This window comes from Fundulus heteroclitus, unplaced genomic scaffold, assembly GCF_011125445.2.
Source record: "Fundulus heteroclitus isolate FHET01 unplaced genomic scaffold, MU-UCD_Fhet_4.1 scaffold_92, whole genome shotgun sequence".
Lineage (NCBI taxonomy): Eukaryota > Metazoa > Chordata > Actinopteri > Cyprinodontiformes > Fundulidae > Fundulus > Fundulus heteroclitus.
Genome location: NW_023397384.1, coordinates 168,693 through 184,339, shown reverse-complemented (window position 1 = coordinate 184,339; position 15,647 = coordinate 168,693). Strand labels below are relative to the sequence as shown.

At 40.5% G+C, this 15,647-nt stretch overlaps 2 protein-coding genes across 3 annotated transcripts; one reads left to right on the top strand and one right to left on the bottom strand.

Annotated features, from left to right (window-relative positions):
• Positions 1–287: 287 nt before the first annotated feature.
• Positions 288–6,463, bottom strand: crtac1a (cartilage acidic protein 1a). Of its 2 annotated transcripts, none has more exons than XM_036134849.1 (14): positions 6,318–6,463; positions 5,480–5,685; positions 5,183–5,379; positions 4,404–4,540; positions 4,168–4,324; positions 3,943–4,077; positions 3,012–3,148; positions 2,772–2,908; positions 2,573–2,655; positions 2,332–2,432; positions 2,089–2,257; positions 713–858; positions 481–520; positions 288–388 (listed from the first exon to the last, which is right to left on the bottom strand). In XM_036134849.1, exons 2-14 carry the CDS (start codon positions 5,674–5,676, stop codon positions 381–383), a joined length of 1,644 nt encoding a protein of 547 aa, XP_035990742.1. In that variant the 5' UTR covers positions 5,677–5,685; positions 6,318–6,463; the 3' UTR covers positions 288–380. The 2 variants fall into 2 exon arrangements, with proteins under 2 accessions (XP_035990742.1, XP_035990741.1); XM_036134848.1 differs by having other exon boundaries at positions 288–391; positions 6,318–6,462.
• A 2,856-nt stretch (positions 6,464–9,319) lies between these two features.
• r3hcc1l (R3H domain and coiled-coil containing 1-like) lies at positions 9,320–14,683 on the top strand. The gene is made up of 7 exons (XM_036134841.1): positions 9,320–9,429; positions 9,742–10,195; positions 11,864–12,051; positions 12,627–12,697; positions 13,186–13,281; positions 13,685–13,825; positions 14,597–14,683. Exons 2-7 carry the CDS (start codon positions 9,758–9,760, stop codon positions 14,647–14,649), a joined length of 987 nt encoding a protein of 328 aa, XP_035990734.1. The 5' UTR covers positions 9,320–9,429; positions 9,742–9,757; the 3' UTR covers positions 14,650–14,683.
• The last annotated feature ends 964 nt before the right edge of the window (positions 14,684–15,647 follow it).

The following is a 15,647-nucleotide window of genomic DNA, read 5'->3' as shown; positions in this document are numbered from 1 at the left end:
TATTTTATTTTAGCAAAAGAGCAGCAGCCTGCTAACAAGGAAGCCAGTAAGAGAAGAGGACCAGAAAAAGAACAGAATACAACATTTTATACCCATCTTGTAGAAGTAAAAATTCAGTGAGTTCACTGCAACAACGCACCGTTGAGTAAATGGCGGGTCTCTGCGAAAGGCATTGTGTATGTGTTGTTCAAATTTTAACCAGTCATTATTACTTATAGCTCATTTAATGAAAAATAAGGAACATCAAAATATTAAAACTACTCATAGAGTAAAGAAAAGGTGGTGTGTTTTTTTAAAGCACAGCACCACAGGGAAAACATTTAAACCCATATTCTCTACAGTTACACAGCAGCTCTTTATGGTTTTTCATGTGATTTTCCTCAAATACCTGCTGAAATAAAAAAAAAGTGTAACGTAAGCTGAAAATAAAACAACTAATCATTAGATCTGAAAAAGATTACTGTTTTTTAATTGGCCTACCTGCACAACGCCCATTTGTCACAGCAAAGCCGTTGCCACACTGAAAAACAGAAGGAAAACAAACTTTATTATTTAGGCCAAATTCTTTGAAAAAAGGGAAGTGTTATGAATGAAGTAAAATAAAATGGTAAAAAAAGCAGTAAAGACTGTGGTGTGTTGGTTAACTTCTTAAATTTACTTACAGAAATACTACATATGTTCACAATTCATGACGTGAATCCGGGCTGTGTACCTGCGTGTCATTGGCAAGCACGGTAACTTCTCCTTCTTTGGGGTAGGCGATTTCCACCACCGAGTTCATTTCTCCGGCCTCAAGAGCTCGAGTCATGGTGGTGCCGCTTGGCCAGGAGACCTCCAGGACGTTCACCACATCTGTTCCTGGAAGTTGCAGGGGTTAAAAAAAAACAGCTGAATTTACTTGACCAGTAATTGGACCTCTTAGATGCTGGTTTTAGGGGGAAAAAAACCTAAAAGTGTAACTAAAGTTTATAAACCATAATACTAGCTGTTTTTTGCGGATTCAAATCTTCATGCCTAGATAACCATACACAGCAACCCAAAAAAGAAGTAATACTCTCCCCAGAGCTCTGTTTTACATAAAACTCCCCCACAAAATAAGTTTTTTTTCATTTTTCAAAATGTGAATTTTGGCTTCTCAATTGCAGGAACGTCACACTTTTTTCTTTTAATATTTGTAAAGATAATAAATGACGGCAGTGGTTCAGTAGATCTACTGTGATTGCAGACAGTTTTTGGCTAAAATCTATATGCAACCGTTTTTAAAGGATTGCATTTGCCAAATCAGATTTGTTCCATATAAAAACTAAAAGTTACGCCTTTAAAAACTGTTGTACTGATCTTCTTCTGCTGTTGAGCGGGATTATTTAATGGAGTAGTGATGCCTGCTGTTAGAGAAGGACATTTCTCAAGTAGGACAAATCAGATGCTAAAAAAAAAAAAAAAAAGACTTTAAGAACCTCTTGGTGGACTAGCTGATAAAATCATATAGAAGACTGCTGACTTCAGGTTCACTAGCAGACAATTATTATTACCCTCCATAGAAAATTATCCATGGTCCTAAACCCACATTTCAGAACTCCCCTGACCTGAACCCCATAAAAGATCTATGGGCGGTTGTCAAGAGGAAGATGAGAGACACCAGAGCCAACAAGAACGATGATCTGAAGGCAGCTATCAAAGCAATCTGGGCTTCCATTAAACTTGTGCAGAACCACAGGCTGATAGCCTCTAGGCCACGCTGTATTGATACAGTAATTCATGCAGAAGGAGGCCCAACCAAGTACTGAGCGTATAGAAATTAGCATACTTTTCAGAAGTCTGACATTTGAGCTTAGAAACAATATTTTATTTAACTTGTGTAATATTCTAATTGCATGAGAAGCTGAATTCTTGTTATTATCTGCAAGCCATGACCATCAAAATAAACAGAAATAAGTACTTGAGATACAGTTACTCTGTGGATAATCAATCAAACGTTCTAACTTATTAAGTAATCAGCCGTTGTGCTTACTTGGCTACTTTATTTGGTTAACCGGAACTGATGTACAAGATTTGTCAAATCATCCTCTAACATGTTAAGCATGGTACCTAATCCGAAGTGGGCGACAGGCTCCATCTCACACAGGTACCCCGAGCCGCCGTCGATGATACGCGTCAGAGCCCCACTCTGCGCGGTGAAGGCCGTTACTTTGGCACCGCGAGCAAAGGCTCCAAACTGGGTACGAGGAATGACCCGCAGCCAATTGTTGGATGAACCCTGACCGTAAGGATGATGGAATATTAGCTCAAAGATAATCAAATCAAAATGAACAAACGTGCACAGACACACACCTGCGTGACCTTGAAGACTGAGATCGGCTGCTGGGCGCTCTCCCCGTGAGCCAACAGCAGATCCAGCTGTCCATCCCCATCTAGGTCTGTCACAGTTCCACCTGTACAAGACACTCAGACTGATTTTTTTTTCTGCACTGACCTACTGTAACACGTAGCTGTAGTTCTATCAAATGGATGTACCAGAACAGAAAGAGAGGTATTTGGGGTGATGTCAAATCTAAACTTAGAGACAGCTGACCTGTTCCTCGTCCCTGTGGTTCTGCAGCATCTCCTACGTTAAGCTCCTCAATCAAAGGGTCTGCATTAGCTCTTCTCGACACCCTGCAGCGAAACACAAAATGCTAAAAATGTCAACAACAAAAAAAGAAACACATTTTATTTATGAATGTACTATGTATGTACTATGGATTGTATTTCAGTAAATTTAGAAATGTAACCTGAACAGTCTGTTGGGTGCGTTTCCCCTGTAGGCAATATTGTTAAAGAACACCTCCAGCTCCTTGTCATTATCAAAGTCTGCAGCGATGACGGTGCGGATAGGGGACGGAGAAGCAAACCCTTGACTGGCAATATCCTGTGCTCAAAAAATAAAAATAAGGCTCAAAAACTTGTCCTCAAGCCAAGATCTTGATGATTTACACCCCAAATCTAGTCCCCTTTTTTTTTTTTTTTCTTACACGGAATTTGGAGTCGCTGGTCTGGAGGTAGAGTCGGTGTGGGCCATTCCAGTTGCCGTAGACGATGTCCGTCTTACCGTCACCATTGAAATCAGCCAGTGCTACTCCTCTGCCGTGCTGGAACGAATCCTCCACACCTTTACTCCAGGAAACAACGGAAATGGTGAATACAAAATTAATTTAAAAAAAATAAATGAAAGACCTTCACATTGCTGTTGGGCTTATTTGTTTATTTTTCAATTAACTTCTAAATAATAATAATACAGCCACTCATACAGATCATGGGTCTGCTGGAGGTTTCTTCCAGTTAAAAGGAAGCGGCTTCTCTCCACTGTCGCCACATGCTTTCCCAGGAGGAGGGATTGTTGTAAAGTCTTGGTTGGGCTGAATTATAATTAAATTCAAACTCTACGATATACAGTTGGGTCTGGATGAAGCTATATAATTAGTTTATACTACTTTAACCCTTGTGTGGTGTTCATATTATTGTTACTCAGCCAATGTTTGTGGGTCTGGTGGACCCGTTGCATTTTGTGCTTTTTAATGCCTCATAATCAAACACTTTTATGTAAAAATACTCAACAAATGTTACTTCACCCCAATTTCAAGTTGTATAAACAAAATATTTGGTATTTAAAACATAATAAAGCAAATTAATTATAATAAAATCATGATATGAATGGAAACAAATTCACACGTGAAGCAAGGATTTTCCAAAACTAGTGACTTTTAGTTTTTCGAACTAAAAGTCACTAGATTTGTTGTAATTTATTTCAGATAAATAATGTAAATTGAACTGGGTGATATTGGCCCTCAGTTACATAGCGGAAAAGGCTGAAGTGTGAAAACAAACCTGGGGAGCATTAAATGTAATAAATACATTTAATGTCCATCAGATTAAATTTCATTTTCGTCTCTGTTTTTTTCTCACCTGCCTGTCGGGCCATGTCCACAAAAGTCCCATCTCCTTTGTTTTTGAACAGGAAGTTGGCGCCGTTCTCGTTGTCGCAGAACACGTCAGACCTCATCGGGTTCAGAATCGGTCCAACGACCACACCGCGACCGCCTGAAGAGTGAACAGACGGCGAATGTTTCTGCTGCGGTTATGGGAACTTTAAAAAGTGGCAGGCTTGAGCTCTGCAGCTTCCCCTCTGACCGGTGAGCTTGTTGACCCCAGCCTCAGCAGCGACGTCAGAGAGGGCGATGACTCCCTTGGACATGTCGCTGGCGGTCTCGTCCATTTCTAAGAGAGCGTGTGGACCAACCCTGCCTTGAGCGTAATTCGCCACGTAGATGGAGTACCGGCCTGTTCCCTAGAAAACACCACCAGGTTGAGTGGAATATTCCTGGAAAACAGCAGACAGAAACTACACAGACACCTTCAGCAAAGACCTTTCTGTCGACACATGCAACTGAGCGTCCAGCCATTTGATTGGCAACACCGCGGGCTACATTGAGCTCGTCGCTGAGCAGATCTTCGTAGCGACCGTTGCGAAACTTGAAGAGCTTGTCTGAATATGTTGCCCGTCCTGCAAAAACAGACAGAGTCACTCAGGTTATTTATGTGGACGGCGTTTCACAACAAACATAGTCTCTAGACACTTTAGACAGTCAGTTCAATCAATCCATACAGACAGATTGGTTAAAAGGTTTTCAGTCTAAAGAAATTCAGCAGATTGTATCAAGTCACTGAGCATGTAGCGACAAGAAAACTCCTCTTTAACAGGAAGAAAACTCTATCAGAACCAGGCTAAATGCGAACGGACATCTGCCACGATTGCCTGGGGGTTAGAGAAGAGAGCAGAGACATAAACAGAGCAAAGAAGCACTGGTCCAGGTGTACTTTCTATGTGAGAGAAAAGTAAAACTGTACTGGGAGTAGTAGCTTCTTTAGTGGCTACATCTACATTTCTGTACATCCTAATCCAGTCTGCCTCAAAGGTAATTTCACCATGCAAACACACGGTGAATAAAGTCTTCATGATTCTAGGAGGAAAAACACAGCTAAGCAGATTTTTGACCAGTTTACAAGTCTAGAGAATGAAAGAGAACACAGTCAAAATCTATTTATAGGAGAGAAACAGGTTCAAATAATGAAACAAAGGGCCATTCAGGTACTCTAAATATAATTTGCATTGTTGCAAATCTTGTGTTGGAGAAGTCATATTTACCAGAGTAGGCGTTGTTTGTGTTGAGGAAATAGATCTCTTCACGTCCGTCTCCGTCCACATCACAGGCAGTCACTCCAATAGCATTCCCTGCCCTGTCCCTAAGGGCATAGTATGGGGAGTTTCTGTCGTCGATGGCGATGTTTACCAACTTACTTTGGGTGCGGTCATACTTCAGCACCAGATTCGGACCGTTGTATCTGAGAGAGAGAGAACATATCGGGTGTTTTTTTTTTTTTTTTAACCTACACATGTCATCCTCCCATCCGCACGTCAATCTTAACAAATATTACCACTCACCCTGCAACCACCACTTCTAGGTCACCATCACCGTCCACGTCGGTCACAGCCATGCCGTAGTTGAGCTGTGTGGGATTGTGCACACTGTCGGGTGGCAGCATGGTCTGTGTTACGACCTGGAGCATAGGCTCAGAGTTCTGGCCATCGGACCGATGCCACAGTGTGACCAGGATGAGCAGCAATCCTGAACCCAACATGACCAAAACCTGTTGGGAAGAAAGAACAAAGGTGGTTCATGCTGCTCATGAGGATGCTTTTATCATTGGGATAAATTAAAGCACAGTTATCTTATGAAGTGCCCTGTAAACGTATTCACACACAACTGACGTTTAGCACATTTTGCCATGTCACTATGTCTTATCTACTTTAGCTGTATTTTATGTGATATGTACAAAATAAAAAGTACAAATTGTAAAAGAACGAAAAGCATCAAAGAAATTAAATAAAAATGTTTTGCACATAGTAAATCCAAAAAGTGTATTGTGCATTTCCATTCAGCCCCCTTAATGCTGATCTCCTTTATATTAAATCCAGCGCAACCATTATACTTTTGCAAAACACTGCACTTCTCATATGTTTACAACATTCCAGAAAAAAATTGACATGCATCTAAAAAAAAAAAACAGCAACAGCATGTTTGCAACTTCCGCATGAGTGTTATAGGGTGACATTAAGGCCTGGTTACACATACCATGTTGTGCGTTTCTGTTCATTTCTAAAGCAATTGCAATAATATCAGAAATTCTGTTCTAAATTGTGCTCTAAATTCACGTTTCTTCAAGAGGAATACGTTCCCACAGTCGCCAGCAAATACTCCACATCCACAATACTCTCTTACCGTGTCAGCAGAAGCTCTGAAGCGACCCCCTGCAGTGCACAGACCAGTGTTTTGTGCAATGAGCTCAGCGTTGTATCTTATACAATTCGTGCATTAAGCATTTATGAAACAGCTTGTGTAATGTTTGGAAATTTGACCAATGAGCAAGCGCGTTTGTTAATCATGAAGATTTTGTCCAATCGCTAGTCCCGTATTTACGTGGGCGCGTCGCTGAGTCCCTGGGTGCGTTCCATAACAGTCAGCCGGGGGATTGTCTGGTTGTAAGCGACGACGAAGCGGGGTGAAAGGATTGGCACGCATGCGCTCGTCGGCTACTTTATTAGGCACACATTTTCTATAGCTTTTTAAAAAAACAACAACACAAACAGCATATTCTCCAATGTCTTTGGAGCAACTAGATGCATCCAGCCATCTAGATATGATAAAGACGACTTGCTGAAGTTCAAAGCGAGTATAGAGCATAAATGTCTTGAAGTTTTCAATGGTCAGGAGAAATTAAGCAGACCTCCCTTGGCAAAAAGTAGCTTACTTGTAGTTAATTTTATTAATAATACCTAAGTATAAATATCAGTTTAAGTCTTAGAATTCATGTAGGCCTCCTCTAAGACTATAGTCTTAGACTTCTGTTTATACTTTTCAGTATAAGTCAAGTATACTTTAACTATACTATTGTTAAATATATGAAATATAGTTTATAAAAAGTAAACATCAAGTACACTGCCTAATTTTAAGTATGAAATAAGTATACTCATAGTCGTAGAACACTTTTTGCTAAGGGCTGTTACAGATGATAAAAGGCAACAGTAGCTCAAACAGGTAATCTTTGCTATCAAGGTTTGCACACAGTACCACCTCTGAATACCACACAACACATTAAACCTTGACGTAGATGGGGTACATCAGAAGATCACATCAAGTAACATTCCTGTCAGCTAAAAACAGGAAAGTGTGGCTACAATTCACAAGGGCTTGCTAAGATTTCGACAAAAAAAGATTAGAAAAATATTAATGCATAGATCCGTCCTGCATGTATCAATGTTTCAGGCTTGCATGTGGTGGTGTAACAGTGTGAGGATATTTATTTGGCCCAGTTTGGGATCTTTAAGGCCAAAGGAGCATTGTTGAAATGCCACAGCCTTTCTGAGTAGCGTTGCTGAGCATGCTCATGACCAGACCGCTTTTCTGATCGCTACTTCTTGCAGGATACTGCCCCAGGTCACGGAACCCAAATCATGTCAAACTGGTTTTTTGAACATGGCAATGAGTTCAGTGTACTGCGGTGAATTCAGCGGAGACCACGGGAAGAAAGGTTCTGGCTCTTTAAAGTGTCTAAACAAAGAAAAAGAACTGGAATCCTGCTAAAAAGCCCCCGGTGAAGTGCCTGGTAGAACGCCCAGTACTGAAGCTGTAAACATCCCTCTGCCTTTTAGATTAAATATGTTAAAATATAGTTTTGTTTTCAAGAGTCTTTTCAGGCTGTCAGACTTGGCCTCCACCTGTCCAGCACCATCACACTCAGTAAAGGCTCCCCACAAGGATGTGTTCTGAGTCCCCTCCTTTCACGCTCTACACATCCGACTGCGCTCAGACCCATCTCTCAAACACCATCATAAAGTTTGTGGAAGACACCACCGTGGTCAGACTGATCTCAGGGGGGATGAGTCTGATTGTAGAGATGAGGTGCACAGACTGACAGTGTGGTGTTCAGTTAACAACCTTCGACTGAACACCACAAAAACAAAATAACTCATTCTGGACTTCAGGAGGGACAGAACAGACCTGGGCCCACTCTACATCCGTGGGGACTGTGCCCAAAGGATCCACTTCATGAGATTCCTGGGCGTGCAGATATCTGATGACCTCTCCTGGACTGCATATACCACGGCAGCTGAAGAAGGCTCAGCTGCATCTCCACTTCCTGAGAGTGCTCAGGAGGAAGAGCCTGCAGAGGAGGGTGCTGGTGACCTTCTACAGAGCCACAAAAGAGAGCATCCTGGGGTACTGCATCACAGCGTGGCACACAGGGTGCTCAGCAGGAGACATGAGAGTGTTGGAGAGGGTTATGAGCGCAGCCCAGAAGATCACTGGACGCTCTCTGCCCAGCCTGGAGGACATTGCTAACTCAGCAGAGCTGGAAATATCATCAAGGACTCCTCCCACTGCAGTAACCACCTGTTTAACCTGTTACCGTTGAGCCGACAGTACAGACCACATAAAACCAGGACAAATAGACTCAGGGACAGCTTCCTTCTGAGAGCTATCACTGTAGCAAATAAACACAGAGTAAAATTAACCTGTTTTTTCTGAATTCATACATATCTTGATCATATTGATATTGTGAAATAAATTAAGCAATTTCGGTGCAATTAACCAAATACACAAATTAACTGCTTCATATCATGTTTACAATCTTGACTGCACCTGAAACTCACTCATGTTGCTACTGTGTATATGTTATTGTTTCTTTTCCTTTTTGTTTTTTGCCTTTTTTTTGGTCTTTTATATGATGCTATATTGCTTTTTTTATGCTTGTTTCAATTTGCATCAAAGGGAGTTGTGCTCAAATGTCGTTGTACCCTGTACAATGACAATAAAGGCAATTCTGTTCTCCTTAAAACATTTTTTTGCTTGGAATGCAAAAAATAAATAAATAAATAAATAAAATAAAAATAAAAACAAGCAAACACACAAAAAAGACAACGATATATAATCATTTTCCTCAGACAGATGCTTTTTGAACAGTGTGACTGAAAAAAAATAAACAAACCCATAACAGAATATCTGGGGTATTCTCTTGTATAGTTTGAAATGTGTGTATCCTACCACGTTTGTTTCAGCTGTGATTTTTTTATATAAATATAAATTTTGTTTTTAGGGGTTAATATTACCAAAGACATTGTCCTGTTAAGACAGTTTTCTGATAAGCTAACCCGTGTTGTACCAAAGCTACTCCCCTTTAATATTGCTCCCATACTTTAAGGTTGGTTTAGGTCAAGGCATAATGCGTATGGGTGAAGGGACGTGAGAACTACCTCTCCCATGATGCCTTGCGCTCAATGGTGTTGTCGTAATAGAACGCGACAAAATCTATTGCTAAACAAACCAAACACGGGTAAGCTTAATGCGCAAATGTATTTCTAGTTTGAATGATTTGAAGCCGGTTTATAAATATTGATAGTTGTTAAAAAACGTTTTAGCTGTGCTGTTAATAAATAGGTTTAAATTGCTTAGCGAAGGGATATGTTCACTTAGCGAGATTAGCTAAATGTCTCGACTAAGGTGTCCGAAGCTTGTCTTAGACGGTGTTTTGTTTTAAATGACACATATTTAAACACTAATAACTGTTTTACGGTTATTTTTTAAATCAATTTGTATTGAATTGGTTGCCGCAAAGGTGTAACTCTCCGTTTCCTGCCGTATCAAGGTGATTTAATTTAAACATGGAGGTGGAAAAGCCAAAAGAAGAGGAGCCAAAGGAAGACTGCGCTCCAACCCAGCCGACATCTGCAGCTCCCTGTCCGTCTAAGAAGCCGGGCCAGGCTCTGTACGTCCCCAAACAGCGCCGCCAGGCCGCTAAAGACAAAACTCAGACTCAAGGTGAGGATAAACCAAAACCCAAACCTCGATATACAGACAAGGCACGAAAGAACGCCAAAAACAGGAAGGACAAGGCCAACAGCAGCACCCCTGTTGGAGATGGAGACGTGAAGGAGGAGAGGCTACAGGAGCCGGAGCTGGAGGTCAATGGCCAGGGAGAGGCTGAAGCTTCCTCCCAGCAGGAAGCTGCATCCGCTCAGGATGAGAAAGAGGAAGAAGAGAGCTGGGAAACTTTGTTCAACGATGAGGGAGACTGTTTAGATCCACATCTGCTGGAGGAGGTGAGAGACTTGTGTGTCTTTTAGCGTATTTGAATCCTAATCAGCATTCTTGAACTGAGCATTTTCAGGATGGAATGACATACAGAATCCATTATTTATAAAGAAACAAGCGGGTGATCATTGCTGAAATTATCTTAGTATTTCTCTATTCAGAACAGGGTCAGAATTACACATACAGCCCCAAAGATGTACTTGCACACGCCTAATGTTTAGGTAAGTGTTCCTTAAAGAGTTGCACCTCGACCAGATAATGATCTTTTTGCTTGATATTCCACCACTGTTCCTGTGAGAAATAAATGTTCAATAGGGTTGAACTCATCGCAAAACCAAATTTGAAACTTGGTTAAACAGTTCAGAAAATACTCAGTTCAGAAAAGGCTCACGTCCGTTACACCCCGGAAACTACTAGTACGCCGGGGCCAATATCCACAGTGAAACCAGTTTAACATCAGGTTGGACTGATGGGGTGCAAACTAAGAGAGAAAGAACCTCGTGCTCCATTGTTGACAAGGTCAAGCTCTACGGAAATAAGCTGCTGCCCGCAATGACAAGCCGAAACTGGGTTTGTTCCTTGTATGGACTAACTAGCAACGGACGTAACAAAGGCAACCACAACGTTAGTATTCTTGTTAACTAGCTTAATATGATGTGTTGGGATGTCTTAACTGGTCACCATTTGGGTAACATCGCCTTGCAACTTACATGGTTTGTTTGCTGGTTTGCTGAACATGTTTCTGACACACACCACCACGTCTCCCTTTAGTGATCCACCGCATGCAGGTGCTTTCATGTGTACGTTCATGGTGCGTTTAGTGACTGCTCTGGAGAACACACTACCACGTATGTTAACAGATTAAACGTAATGGCTGGAAAAACGTGTGGAGAGGACACAGGGACTGTTACGCTCGGGGCGACGGGAGCAATAAGTGTGTTTGTGGAACTCAGGGTGAGGCCTTCAAGAGCACGCTTATCAACTGTTGAGCATGGTGGTGAATGCATCACGCTGAGGGTATTTTTTTAAGTCCAGAGGTGCTGCTGCATTCTACAGTGAGGGTCAAATAAGGAAATGGATTATACTTAAATTCTTTAGCTTCATGTCAGATCAGCAGCTAGGTTGTTGAAACTCAACTGGCACAGCGATCCCAAACACACATCTAAACAGGCTTTAGAGTAAATAAGCCTGACACAAGTTAAGCTACTGGACTGGGCTTTTGTAGACTGCTTGAAAGACACGTCAAGGATAGGAAACCAACTCGACTTCACTCTACCATTACTAACAAGAGAGGTCAACCAACCAGTTAGTCGTGGGCTACAAGCATATAGTTTATATGTGCCTGGGGAGGCACGTTTATTATTTCTGGAGGTGTATGTGTATATTCGATCCTGCATACAAATGTATGTGTATATATATATATATATATATATATATATATATATATATATATATATATATATATATATATGCTGTTGTGCAATCATTACTTACTGAAAAACCAACAGTTTAAATAAATCGTCAGAGGCCTCAATCCTGTTTGATGAAAACTACAAACGTAAACTAAGTTTTCTTCAGAGCTTTACGTGTTCAGCTGAACTTCAGCGTCACACACGAGATGCACAACCCAACTTTCTCCTTTCATTCATGTCTTTCTCCGTCTCTCGGTGCTCCAGCTGAGTGTGGCGGAGGGCAGAAAGAAGAAGTCCATACAGGAACGTAGATTCGATTACTACAACATGGAGATGGACGACGATGAAGAGATTGACCTCACAGACGACGAACTTTCTCATATTGTGGAAATCTACGACTTCCCCCCAGAGTTTAAGACGGAAGACCTTCTCAAGTTATTTCAGTGCTACCAGTATGTATGCATCCGTCTGATCTGTCCAGCTTTTATGGAACAATCGGTTAATGATTTGATATCTGCTCTCTGTTTAAATCAAATAAATTATTCTGTTGTCCTGATTTTCCTTAATTCATTTTTGATGCTGTACTTGAATCTGGTTAAGTTTCACAAAGGTGCCACGGCAAAAAGTTTTGTGCTTTTATCCAATGTTAATTTAAGGAATCTCATTCAGTAAACTTTTTCATTTACTTTAGACTTTATTTAAGCTAATCTTAGGTACTTTGGGGTTATTTTTGCTGTTAACTGCTTTGGAAAGTCAAACTTCTGAGGGAGCAAGTTACCTAGCCAGTGAAATTACTCCAAACCTTTGGCTTGTTATTGCTACTATAAGTTGGCAACATTGCAGTCGAAAAGTGTTGATACATTCTTCAAGTATGAACCATGCCCAAAACATCTAACCTGATCTAATTGGACTTAAACTGCCTCCAGAGTAGAAATGGCTAGAGTGAGAACCCTCTTTTATTGACTGTCGTTATGTTTTATGAAATAATCAGTACTGGATTCATGCAGTTGTTGGCTGTACTTTTCAGACAGAGAGGATTTGACATCAAGTGGATCGACGACGCACATGCCCTGGCTCTCTTCTCCAGCCCAATAGCAGGTCAGTGGAGCGCTGCCTCACTTTTAGCTCAGTTACTGGATGGTAGCCGGTCATTTCCTTCCTACCACATTAGTTTTGGCCATTTAACGCCCAACGTTTTGGGTGCAAAGCAAGAGTCATCTGCCACTGGATGTTTTGCACCAACCATGCATCAATCTATGCTGTTCTTGGAGACGTGTCATACCAATGATTTAAAGTTATCTACTATTATTTACTTATAGTCTGCTAGAAATATGTTAATATTGGTCCAAGCTTAAGTGCACATACACACAAAATGGTTTGTTTGGGGCTACAAAGAAAGGGAGGTTGGGAGAAAACAGTCATGGGTGGCATTAACACACCAACAACACACCAGTAAGTGTATCAATAATATAGTTGAAGCACATTTCCTATTTCCAGTGTTTTAAGTTGATCTTTTTAAAAAAAAAATTTAAACAAGTCTGTGTGTTGTTTTCTTACCAAATGTATTTAATTTTTTTGTCTTTTAGCCCGAGAAGCTCTAAGATCCAAAAACCCACTAATGAAGTTGAGACCGCTTTCCAAATCCTCCAACGCCACAAAGGCTAAGGCCCGCAACTGCTCAGGTACATGACTCCCTCTGTAGTATTTTGAGACCAGTGATGAATTTTATCCAGTAAAATTACAATCTCTAATTCATTTTTATTAATAAAACAAAAAACCCTTAAAGAAAAACACAGCATTTAGGTCAATAAACACAGATTTGAATGAGTTTGTGTAACGTTATGTCAAGTGGAGTTGACATTTATCAAATAGATTGTGCTAAAGACACGTTAAGGTGACGTGCACCCTTCCTCCAGAAAATGTAGTTTTTCTTTTTTTTTTTTTAAGCTTGAGGAAAATAAAACTGACGAGTCTCTGCCAGAGCTGAGAATCACAAAGGAAACATTTCCATCCAAACGGCTTTTTATCAACATATAAGTCCCGAGTACCTAAAACGTTTTCACACATTGTTCTTGTTATTTTCAGACTACCTCCTTCCTGCTAAAGAGCGGCCTCAAACTAGTGCAGCGCTGGCTCGGAAGCTCGTTATCGGCGCCCTCGGTGTGAAAAGCAACATAACGAAGGAGCAGCGAGAGGCAGAGAGGCAGAAACTCCAGCAGGCAAAAGGTACACAGACTCAGTTTATCTTTCTATTATTGTGTTGAGGTTTGCAATCAAATCTTTTATTTCTACTAGTATCCTAAATATACATCTTAAAGCTCCTGTTTCTGGCAAAATGTGTTTTGCGACATGTATTTAGGCAGAAGGTCCATTTAAGGCTTGAAATAAGAATTTGATTTAAGCACGGAGCTGCAAGGTGTATGTGCCTGCACTGGAGGGTGTCTGCCACAAGAGGGAGCTGTTTGCACATCTTAACAGAGCAAGGGGGAAAGTTGCAAACTGATGCCAAGACAAATCCATCAGTTTGCCGTGCACATCACTGCTGGTCTATAATCAGCACAGCAGCCATTTTCCTTCATGGAGGGAACATAAGTATATAGGCACAGAAAACCACAACTGCAGCCCAACCAGCAGTCAGTCCAGGAAGCAGAGGTCCGGGCTGCAGCAAACTAAAAAAAGCCTCTTTGTTCTCAGCATAGGCACACCGCCATGCTTTTTTATTTAAGATCTGTAAATGCACAGTAAATGTGAGGACAGAACTGCATCATGTGTTAAACAGTATGTTCTGGGAAGTGATGCCACATATAAAAAAAAACAACAAAAAAACCCCAGCTCACAGCTGGTTCCTCAGCCTGCCGCTGCTCCTCACACCCGTACTTTTGGTTAAACACTGTTATAAATTTAGATCAATGAATCACCTCCAGGGAGTTTTTATTTTCTATAGATGTATCCACGTCTTCTTGTGTGAAACATGTCCGTGTGTGATCTACCTTTCAGAACAAAAGCGTCTGGCAGCCAAACAAAAGGAAGACGCTTGGGAGGGAAATTGAATCAACGTAGATTTTAAAAAAGAATAAAAAAAAATCCTTTTGAAAACTACTTGAACTTGAACTTCGGCTCAGTTTTTTTTTTATTTTTAATTTTTTTTTTTAAACCCGTCATGATTGAGGCAACCAACAGGACTCGCATTCATCTGAATCCCTGGGACGCATGAAACTGTCAGAAATGTTTTCTGTTCTGATCCAAAGCTTTAATGTTTGGCTTTAAAAGCATTCATTTTAATGGTTTAAAGACATTAACTGTTCATTTGATGAAGACAACATCAAACTTTATACCAGCTAAGTGGGTAAAGTACTCGCTTTCACTCTAAATTATAACTGTTCACCAGTAACGGCTTACATTTTTAATCTCATACAAGTCTTAGATCAATCACTGCCAAACACAAGCGTCACTGTTAAAACCTTGAGTTAAAGCATCATGTGTCGTGTATAATTTTTATTTGTGCTGTTCTAGTTTTGTAAAGAGGCTGTCCTGTTTGTTTAAGCCCAACTTACTGTTTAAATTCATTTATAAATTTTATTCCAAGTATTAAACATGTGTTGTGTAGATTGTCTATGTATAAAGATCAGTATGGGGAAATACGAGACTTAATAATCCCATTGCCCTTCTCTGTAAACTTGAATAAATGATTTTTTTTTCATGTTTATTCTGACAGAAGTGTTTTTAGTAGTATGAGTTGTTGCTTAAACAAGTGATAATAAAGCACAGTCCCTGCTCAGGTCTTTTTTGGATGTTTTATTTCTTTCTGGCTGAGAAAATTTACCTTTTTTAAAAGTAAAACATGTGGAATGGGAGAAGGAAAGGATACATGCTTTTCAACATTTCTTTCACAAATCAAAACCTGAGTGATGTGGTTTGTAATAAGATTCAGCCCCGTTGAGTCAATATTTTGTTGAATCTCGTTTCTTTGCAATTATAGCTGCCAATATTTTGAGGGAATGTCTCTACCATTTTTCCACATTTAGAGGCTGACATTTTTACCTTTTAT

Coding starts and splice junctions, on each gene's coding strand:
- crtac1a (XM_036134848.1), bottom strand. CDS start 5,676: ATGTTGGGTTCAGGATTGCTGCTCATCCTGGTCACACTGTGGCATCGG. Junction 2,656..2,771: donor GCACCCAACAGACTGTTCAG/GTTACATTTCTA, acceptor GTTTCGCTGCAG/GGTGTCGAGAAGAGCTAATG. Junction 859..2,088: donor TGTCGCCCACTTCGGATTAG/GTACCATGCTTA, acceptor TGCAACTTCCAG/GAACAGATGTGGTGAACGTC.
- r3hcc1l (XM_036134841.1), top strand. CDS start 9,758: ATGGAGGTGGAAAAGCCAAAAGAAGAGGAGCCAAAGGAAGACTGCGCT. Junction 10,196..11,863: donor ATCCACATCTGCTGGAGGAG/GTGAGAGACTTG, acceptor TCGGTGCTCCAG/CTGAGTGTGGCGGAGGGCAG. Junction 12,052..12,626: donor AAGTTATTTCAGTGCTACCA/GTATGTATGCAT, acceptor TGTACTTTTCAG/ACAGAGAGGATTTGACATCA.